General features: G+C 39.0%; 1 protein-coding gene across 3 annotated transcripts in view; it reads left to right on the forward strand.

The window, feature by feature from the left end:
- Positions 1-10,203, forward strand: part of LOC309687714 (uncharacterized protein) — a 30,127-nt gene extending 19,924 nt beyond the window's left edge. For 2 of the 3 annotated variants that reach the window (XM_082502855.1, XM_082502857.1), the window contains 3 exons: positions 611-799; positions 961-1,030; positions 9,950-10,203. In XM_082502855.1, coding sequence (XP_082358981.1) covers positions 611-799; positions 961-1,030; positions 9,950-10,037 — 347 coding nt within the window. In that variant the 3' untranslated portion in view covers positions 10,038-10,203. The remainder of the gene's footprint in view (positions 1-610; positions 800-960; positions 1,031-9,949) is intronic. The other variant, XM_082502856.1, reaches the window with a different exon arrangement.
- The last annotated feature ends 451 nt before the right edge of the window (positions 10,204-10,654 follow it).

Below are 10,654 nucleotides of genomic sequence, written 5' to 3' on the forward strand. Positions count from 1 at the left end.
GCACTGAGAGTGGGTGGAGGGAGGGCTAGGTGAGGAGACAATGGAAGATTGAAAGACTGAAAGATTTAACACTGAAGCTGAAACTGGTTAGACAGCACGCAGCATGAGGAATCAGTGTGCTGCAGCCACACATACACACCCACACTATCATAGCTTCTCAGTGGGGGCCTCAATGTAATTTACTGTGAGCAGGTGGAGATGGATGTTCAATCTGATTCAATTTGATGTGGCTCACACAGGAGTGGGATGAGACACCACTCATTCCACTGACAGTTGTGATCGACCCTTTTTTCTTGAATCCTGAGCAACATACCATCTTCTTCTTACCTTCTCCATTCTTCCTCTACACCTGTTCTTATCTACTTCTTACACTCACTCTCTCTGTAGCTGTTTTCAGAAAATACCTTTTACTGTACAGCCTCATGATCATCATTCCATCCTTCCTTATTCACAGCTTATGCGTTTCTCTACCCATTTCCCTGTTTGGCTTTTATTCCATATCTGCTTTCAGGCTATCTACCAAGTATGCATTAACTATTTCGCACTGTCCGTTGCCAAACCTCTCATTCCTTGTCCCCTCCTTTTTCTCGCTGTTTCTTTATTCCCACAGTGGACTCAGAATTCTCGCCAGTATTTTGTCCATTGTCCCAAGCAGCCAGAGAGATCATGGAGATCTGTAATGTGGACCAGATGGGCTGTGAGGACCCTGACCTGGAGATAGACACAACTGCACATGCTCTGAGCAGCCTGGAGCAGGAGCTAAGACTCATGGTCAAGAGCACAGACCAAAAACCTTCATGTATGCAATCACATATACATGATATAGCTATCTGTGATCAGTATATTATTTTACAGATCATGATCATAGAAAATAATACAGTAAGTGTTTGAATGAATTATGAATTACAAGAGTGATTTAAACCATTAATTCTTAACCTTTCTTAAATATTCCATCCCAAGCAGGCACTCCAGGTACTGGTACAGAACACAGTGGAAGTCAGGATGAATGCAGTAATCCCGCTTCCAAACGGTTTGTAACACACATCCTTAAATTTGATTACCCTCATGCCTTTCAATTGTATTTGTGCGAGGATCACATCAAGGATGAGCTTATCATAAAGAGGGTATATGTTTTTGTTGTTAGTTGACCTAGAAATGCTTAGGCAGTTGTTCAAATGTCCATTTGATGTTGATATCCTGAAAGGCAAATGTGAGTTTCTCCAGTGTGCGAATCAAACAGTGAAGTGTCGTACCTTCCCGTTTTCATACTGTGTGTCTGTGTCTTTTCACCATGGCCACCTTAGAATCTCACCCCTTACACTTTCTCACACACCACTACCAATCCAGTGGCCACGACAGGGGGTAATCCCTCTTTTTTTTTGGTACTGCATCAATGCCTCTCGCTGTCGGATATGTGGAGTGTGTAATGGATCGTTAGCAGCAGAACGACTTTAGCTTTGACAGCATGTTGGGTATCCAGCCTTAATGTGCTGCTTAATGTGAGTATGCGTGTGAAAAGAAAGAGGAAGTGTGTCAGTGTGGTTTTGTATATCAGAAACTGACTCTGAGTGTGTGTGCCTGTGCATTATTGATGTTTTTTTGTGTTTGTGGAGCGGGCATAATCTGCGCTAGAGGCCTTGTGCTGAGCGGAGCACTGTGAATATCACTTTGAGACGTGTAATAAACGGATTAACGCATACTACAGTGAGAGCTCCCAAAACAGCTCCTTACATCCTAAAACATACACAAACACACACTTAGGATGGACTTAATCTGGCTACTTTGGTTCAGCTTCACAGGTATCATGTTGTTTTTGTTTTTTATAGGCAGCTCTTGTGCTTCCACCCTCACCTGGTTTTCCTCCTAATATGCAGATTGGACTCTTGTGACATTGTCCAATTTATTGAGTATGCAGAAACACTGGATTTTCATGATGACAGGATCTTGTCATGCAGTTAGTTGACACAGCTGTAACATTATTGTTTTATTAGGTACAGTGTGTTTTGCCAGTTCAACTCAGCAAGTTTTTTTTTTTTTGTATAGGGTCAATGAACCGTCTTCATGAGATGCTGTTCTTTCAGACCCCGTTGACTTCAGAGTAAATGTATGTAAATGGATTTCAGCTGTAATGTAGATTCTGCTGCAAAACATATTGAATAATGGTATAATCAGGAAAACTTGAGTGCATTTTTGCATATAAAATATGCATTTGTTTTAGTGAATATTCCAGTAATAGTATACAGTATGTACACTCCAAGGTACACCCACACAACACAATAGCGAATGCTGTCACAGCATATTATGGGCGGTCTGTGTGCATAGACAACTATTTATCATCTGCGCTGCTTTTACTCAGCTGTCTCTGGTTGCTTGGCAGACGTGCACCACAGTTGGTGGATTGTGAGAACTGAATATCTGCTTTTGCTTTATTAGTAGTTACACTATATGAGTCCAAACCAAAAAACTACTTCACGTTTTGCAGCTGTATGAGGATGCAGCAGCATGTACGAGTCATGCTCGTCTTTGAGAGCAGCTTTAGGTTGTGAAACAGTCTGTGTTAGTGCTGTGTCATATCATAGCCATGAGAATACCAGTATGCATTTTGGCACGATATAAAAGTGTCATATGGTAATATCTTTGATATAGCGACACCTTACATTTATGTTCCCTCGTGTGCACTACAATGAAACAAACCCATATGTGTCTAAGAGCAAGAGCAGGGTGTGCGCCTCTGATGACAATATACTGCATAAAAAGGGAGCTACATAAAAAGAACCACTGACAAAACACAGTGCTTTGCAAAACATGCATGAAATATAATAATTTTTGATAACTGTTGAGTACAATCAGGCTATGAAAGCACTCTAACGGAGATACTAGCAGTTGGTGAAGTGCGACCCAAAAGTAAACAACTGAGAGTCACTGTAGCCCTCGATAGCTGTGCTTCATATGACAGGAAGAGCTAAAGGTGAAAGGAAATTACTGGTGGGTTACATGGTTATAAAGGAGGGCTTAAGTGGTTAAAAGCTCGACCCAAGATACAACATCCCAGGCAATGTTCCCTCTAAGCTGCGCGCGTGCGCAATTGCGCACTGCTGGCACGGTCTCTGCGCACAGAAAATCTGCGTTGCGCGCAAAAAAAATCTAACCTGAATTGCAATTAAAATTAAAACTTTAACAATTCTGTTTTGCAGTGTTAGTCAGTAAGTGACTGGCTGCTGGGATTAGAACGATGCCACCTTATCCCATAGTGCAGCCAATGATGCGATTCACAATCGTATATACGCAGCTAATCAACGTCATTGACAGGCTATGACAGCGTCCTTATGCACGTCAATGACAACGTGTACAACCATTGGAGATGTGAGCAGGACAGACGGAACAATTGACGGAAAAAGTGTGGACTTTATACCAGTTTTTAAATTGTGTTGACAGGCCACGTAAAACCAGAGTTATCATAAAAAAATATATGCAATGTTTGTTTTTGCTGAATACTATCGTTGTTTATATTTACTTCGGGAAGAAACGGTTAAACGGCGTTTTATAAGGAAAACGCTCGAAGGCGCTCTCCGCCTGGGCGGGGGGAGGGCGGGGGAGTGACGGCGGTGTTTTGAGATGTGAGAGATTTGCGACGTTTAGTATGGGCAGAAATCTGTGCCATCAGAAACTGAATTTGAATAAGTTAAATTTGAATTTGAATTGCTCAGATTGAATCTGAATTGTAACTTGAATAAATGCTTTTAAAAACTGAATATGAATTAGCCTAATTTGAAATTCAATTTATTGGTTTGAAAATGATCATCACTAAACTGAAATTGAATTTTATAGTTTGAAAATGAATTCATTTGCTTTGAAACCGTATTTTATCCTTTAAAAATTTAGCTCTTGAATAATTTCAGATTCACTTCTCACCATTCAGTTTTAGTTCTACAATTGACAGGCAAATGTTCAGCATTCAAACTACAGGTGACGAATAGTCAAACCAGATGTTTCCCCCATTATGTTGATATCAGCTAGTCAAGTACACACCTACACAGCATGTTAACAAACCGTGAAAAAAGCCACACAAAAAATGAATGATTGCTGGTAAGGGTTTCTATACATTAGTATTTACGAAGAGTATGTTGTGACTTACCTTAAAAATTACAGCGGTCCCTCGCTAATAACGCGGTTCACCTTTCACCTCGCTGTTTCGCAGATTTTTTAGTGCAAGTTTGCATGCTTTTTTTTTTTTACGTCACATTGTGTCCTGCGTCCTGATCGCTGCAGACGATCTCCTCCGTGACGTCTCTCATGTACAGTACAGAATCGCTGCATCGATCGCTAGCAGTGTGACTCTGAAGTGCAGTACTGTATGTCCACAATGTCCAGGAAACGTTTTGCACCGTCAAAAAATAAAATTGGCTTTCTTGATTTCACCTATCGCTGGTTATTTTTAGAACATAACACCCGCGATAAACGAGGGACAGCTGAGAAATATAACATTTGAATCCCTTTTCTCTTTTGCCCTGAGGTGCAGGGAAAAAATATCAACAAGTCGATGAACATCATTTACAGATATATTGGGTAAATGCCCAAGACATCTATAGAAATGTAAATCGCCGCTTGATTCATTCATTTGCTTAACTTGTTTTGGACCATAAACCAGGCACGAATAGGACAACGGAAACAAAGCTCCCCACAGGAGTTTCCGCACCGGAAGTAGCATATCCTAACGTGCACACAGTCAATTCAATTTTAGTTCTAAAATTCAGTTTTTTGGGACTTACATCCGGTTCTGGTTCAAGAGTAATCAAGTGCAGATTAATAGAACTACGTTTTACTAGCGGACCGAAAGTGTTACTGACGGGAATCTACAGCGTCTTGAGCTGAATTAAGACTTCAGAAGTCAATTGTCATGTGGAATGACCAGCGGATAAACTCTCAGGTTGGTAATAAATGTATTACATGTACAAGAACAAGATCATGTTAACAAATGATAGCCGTACAGTAACTTTTATGCTTATTGTAGCTGTTAGCTAAAAACGCTAATTTAGCGTAGTTTGCCCTGAATTCAGCTTTGACAAACAAATATGATCGACTGTTTCTAGTAGAATTCCAAAGTTGTCATCTTGTACCCTCTCAGAGTACCCCCTCTGTATGCTTGCAGAGACCCCTACAGTAGGGAAACATGCAAAACGGTGTCCAAACCTTTGTATTTCAGCTTTATTTATGTCTTACACAGCATCCCAACTCTTTAGCTAACTTAATAACTTTAGCTAAAGTGAATAGTTAGTCTAATTCATTAGTGCAGCATTACTGGATCATTTCTGTTTGAAGTGATATAATGTGATATACAACTATCACTGAAACAGCAAACTTTGTAAATAAACAAACAACACTTCTCATTCTCTAAACGTTTGGCCACAGCTGTAGATTACACTATCAGTGCTTGTTCACTCTTGACAATAATTACATTTCTAAATTTACTTTGTGCATTTACAGGTAAACAATATCTAATATTTTATCTAAATGACTGCTTTGTCTTTGAAAAGGTGAAGAGCCTGAGGCCGGTGACAGTCCAGTTCTACTCTAAGTACATCCTTACGGTGGCTCACAGGACAAGGCCACATTCCTGTCCTGCCAGAAGAGAAGAGAAACTTCAGAGTCTTCATGCAGTTCAACCACACCTGTCATATTCCATATGACAGGGGTCTCAAACTCCAGTCCTCAAGGGCCAGTGTCATGCAACTTTTCCATGTGTCCCTGGTGCAACACACCTGAATACAATTAGTAGGTCATTAGCAAGAGTATAGAACTTGACTGCATGCTGAGGTGGCAACCCCTGATCCTACTCAAGTAAATTTAAGTAAATGTATGTATTTGGAAACACATACTTCTAAAAATACTTTTATTGCACCATGTTCATTCACTCATGAGCTGCTGTAACATGAATCAAATGGCTGAATTGCCAACTCAACATGCAGTCAAGTTCTATAGTCTTCCTAATGACCTACTTGGTGTGTTGCAACAGGGACACATGGAAAGGTTGCAGGACAGCGGACCTCGAGGACTGGAGTTTGAGACCCCTGCCGTATGGTGTTCATGCAGTTTTCTACTCAACAGTTACAGCATGTCTGACTGCCTGTTCAGCATATGCAAAAATATATGATGAGTTTAAGCATGTGATGACAAAGGTCTTCCATTATGGTGTTTGTCATCACATGTCACAGACATCTAGATGATCATTTGGAATAACCAAGAAACTAAAAACTTGTTACTTCATCTTTTGCCTTTATTATTATTATTATTATTATTATTATTTTACATTTTTAGGCATTAGGTTTATTTGTAGTAGTCCTTTCCAACTTCTTTCCCTCTTCCATGTTACTGTGTCAGCTTGTCAGCATCTATTTGGGGTTGGGAGTGGAACAGAAAGTCAGGAAATCCAAAGTGCCATTAAAACCAGGAGAGGTTCTTATATTTCAGAAGAAGGGATTAATTCAAAAGAAATGACCTCAATGCCATATTTTATTTAGGAACCCTAGAGAGCACTTTGCAAAATAACACATTCTTATAATTTCACCCTCAGATAAGCCAAGCTACAACTGTCAGGGAAGGTGATGTAGGTACAGAGCATGTGAGAGTGGTTAAGTTTGTCTCTTGTCTAGATGAAGGCACAAGAGGGATCAATGGCAAGGCGTAGAGATTCAGTGTCTTCAGTCTTCAGTGGACACTCCATTTCTGGCACAAAACACCTGTAAAAGATGGTCGATTTAGGAGGTGACCCGACAACTTCAGCCTGTCAAACATAGCAATGGAGCAGTATGTTAAAAAAAAACAAAAAACTAGTTAAGCATGCACTCAGTACCCTAAGAATTATTATGGTAGTTAAACACAGTGACAGTCACATATCATATCACTTCAAACAGATGTGATCCAGTATTGCTGCACTAATGAATTACACTAACTATTCACTTTAGCTAAAGTTATTAAGTTAGCTAAAGAGTTGGGATGCTGTGTAAGACATAAATAAAGCTGAAATACAAAGGTTTGGACATCGTTTTGCATGTTTCCCTACTGTAGGGGTCTCTGCAAGCATACAGGGCTCTGAGAGGGTACAAGATGACAACTTTGGAATTCTACTAGAAACAGTCGATCATATTTGTTGTCAAAGCTGAATTCAGGGCAAACTACGCTAAATTAGCGTTTTGAGCTAACAGCTACAATAAGCATAAAAGTTACTGTACGGCTATCATTTGTTAACATGACGCTTGTTCTTATACATGTAATACATTTATTACCAACCTGAGAGTTTATCCGCTGGTCATTCCACATGACGAATGACTTCTGAAGTCTTAATTCAGCTCAAGACGCTGTAGATTCCCGTCAGTAACACTTTCGGTCCGCTAGTAAAACGTAGTTCTATTAATCTGCACTTGAACCAGAACCGGATGTAAGTCCCAAAAAACTGAATTTTGGAACTAAAACTGAATGGTGAGAAGTGAATCTGAAATTATTCGAGAGCTAAATTTTTAAAGGATAAAATACAGTTTCAAAGCAAATGAATTCATTTTCAAACTATAAAATTCAATTTCAGTTTAGTGATGATCATTTTCAAACCAATAAATTGAATTTCAAATTAGGCTAATTCATATTCAGTTTTTAAAAGCATTTATTCAAGTTACAATTCAGATTCAATCTGAGCAATTCAAATTCAAATTTAACTTATTCAAATTCAGTTCCTGATGGCACAGATTTCTGCCCATAGTTTAGCACAAATCTTATGTAGTTAGTGTGTAGTGTAGTCAATAGTTTTGTTGTGTGTGTCAGAACAATGAGGCGACTGCTGAATGTTACAGGTGTTACAGGAGTGATACATCTCCTGTTGTCAGGTCTGCAGGTGTTGTTCTCCTTTATCTCATAGTGGACAGAAATAATTTTTTGGAGTGGCACAAATAATCAGGTGTGGCATCAAATTTGATGCAGAACACCTGATTGTTCTGTAAATAGTTTGAAATTTTTATTTTAAAAAACGCCTTGGCTGCATTTTTAGGTAAACAGCTGCAAAAAACGTTGTTGTTTGCAAAACTCAGTTACTTTTTTGAAGAAGTAACTAAATAATCAATTGCGCAACATTGGTCATTATATACTGTATTTTGCAGTCAGAGTTACAGGACTCTCTCCCAGACCACAGACTCATACTCATAATAGTCAGAGCTTTATAAAAAAAAAATGAAAGAAAGTTGTTTTTTCAAAATTGGAGTTCAAGTTATTTTTACTTCCAATAGTGTTACCATACTACACAGGTCATGAACAAGATTTTCTTTAAATGCCATTGTAAGTGGGCTAAAGCAGCTAATTAAAAGTAGTCTAACATAAATGTAAATGCTGTAATTTGATTATTTTAATAAACCATGTAACTTGGATGGATTCGATGCTGGCGTGACCACAGTGCACACGTCTGCTGTTGCTCACAGTGGTTCAAGGGATCACTCAGGGAGTTTGTGCATTCGCTCAGACACATGAAAAATTAGAGGGAACATCGATCCCAGGTAGAAAATATTTTTCAGTTTTGTTATGTGACAATACTGCACAGCCTCTACTAGAGTTACAAAGTTGTTGTAAAACTAAAGTGTGAAGCACATTTTTGTATAATTCATACAGCTTAATGGCTGTTTTTCTCTAATTCTACACAGGGTCAAAAGTATATAAACAGGCTCAAATATATACATATATCCAAAGTTTCAATGATCTTACTGTTGATGTGAAGTAGAAGAATTTAGGTGTCATCCTCCTTCCTCATTATTCCATTCTCTTTGTGGAATGTACCAGTGCCACTGATGAAAAACAGCACCCAAACATGCTTGACAACTGGTACAGTGTTCTTTGGTTTGAAAACTTCATCTTTACTCCTCCAAACATACCTCTTGCTATTATGGTGAAATAGCTCAAATGTTATCTTGTCTGACCATAAAATTTTTCTCCAGAAGAAATTTTGTGATGCTGGTGTTCCAGTTCATGGCAGGCTTGAGCCTTGTGGTGATTTCTGGACTTTTTTGGAACATACAAATCCATTTCCTGTCATTCAAGTGACTTCTTCCAAGTGTTGGCAAAATTATGAAACATCTGAATGACTTGTATTTACGCACGTGAAGTAACTGTGTGCTTTAAAAAGTGCTGTACAGTCAAAGATATCATAATTATTACTCAAACTTTTTAGAGAAAACAGTACCTAGGCTACTTTTGCGCTTACATTTAACTGATGCTGTAACTGGATATAATGCTATGTCACAACTATTTTGCTATATTATTCGAAGTTTGAAGTTAGCTAATACAATAAAATCAAGAACACTGCACATGCTGGCTGAGATGGCATCAATAGAGTGACTCGTTCTTATTTGGAGGTGGGCGGTGTTTTTTATGACTCCCAAGGTAATTTGGTGTCGTCGTAGCTGAATACAGGCGGGAAACGCTTCTCCTAAATGCCTGAAGCAAAAAAAAGGAAGAGTGTACGGACAGTTGGAGGGGTTAATTGTATCACTTTAGTATGAGTGTTTAAAAAAATGGCCAGCAACTTCTTAATCAAAATATTTACTCCTTGGTCCTGGTTTTCTTTTATTTGTTTTATTTCTATTACCACGGTAGCCATTTATTCACTTGATAATTAGTAAGTTTCACACAAATCAAACAACTTAGATTTTTAAATGACTAGACTGGATTCAGATTTAATCAGATTTGATCAAACTCCACCTTGGCAATGACAGATGCCTGTTAACACACAAGCTACACTTTCAGCTGTCCATCTGTTACATTTTCCAAATCTTATCTGGCAGAGGAGAATTTTTGATATCCACATCTGAAAGTAGTTAGAAAAAGAATAGCACATCTGTTCTTTGATCATAGGCAGGTATTTGAGTTTTATGAGTATAACACGTTCTCCCCTTGATTGGTGGATTTTGTCTTGCAGAGGCGGGGTCACTGCTGAACAAGAAGAGGAGGAAGAAGATGAGGAGGAGGTGAAGAGAGATCGACAGAGTGTCCTCTTGCTACCCTGACGGACACATGTGCGTGACAGTCATGCAAGCGAAATCCCACAGTGGATGCATTTTTAAATTGTGTTCATTACACTTAAAGGTTGGTGTAGACACCCTTAAACGCATAAGTCTAAACTTTTCTGCAATAATATGAAAAAATATAAATGTAATGCTTGTTGAGCAATGAATAAATGCTGTTTGATTTATTGTTTGTCTCTTTTTGTATGCCCTTGTTTGCCATACACCATGTTTATGTTAGTTCTTATACTGAACAGCAGCTGTGAGATGCATTCCTGTGGATGGATTAGCTAAAGGTACAAAAACAATGCGACTGGCAACAGAAGGGGAGCTGACATGAAGATAAATGGTGACTTTGGCTTTATTCTCAGCAGGAGTCTTCTTGGATCCCTTTGATGGCGTGTTTGTCAGAGTGTGTGCGTGTGCTGTCTGAGATGTGCATTAAAGGACCGACATTGAGGGACAGTTTGCTGCGGTGCCAATTTTACCTGCAGGGGTTAGGAAGAACATTTTTCTCTGTTGTCATCACTTTGTTTCTTAATAAGGTTAGGGTGGCACTAGATCAGGTCAGACTGTCTGCACATGGACACACACAGAGGAGACTCCTGCAGGTGATAAAT

This window comes from Aulonocara stuartgranti (assembly GCF_965226115.1).
Source record: "Aulonocara stuartgranti genome assembly, chromosome: 14".
NCBI lineage: Eukaryota > Metazoa > Chordata > Actinopteri > Cichliformes > Cichlidae > Aulonocara > Aulonocara stuartgranti.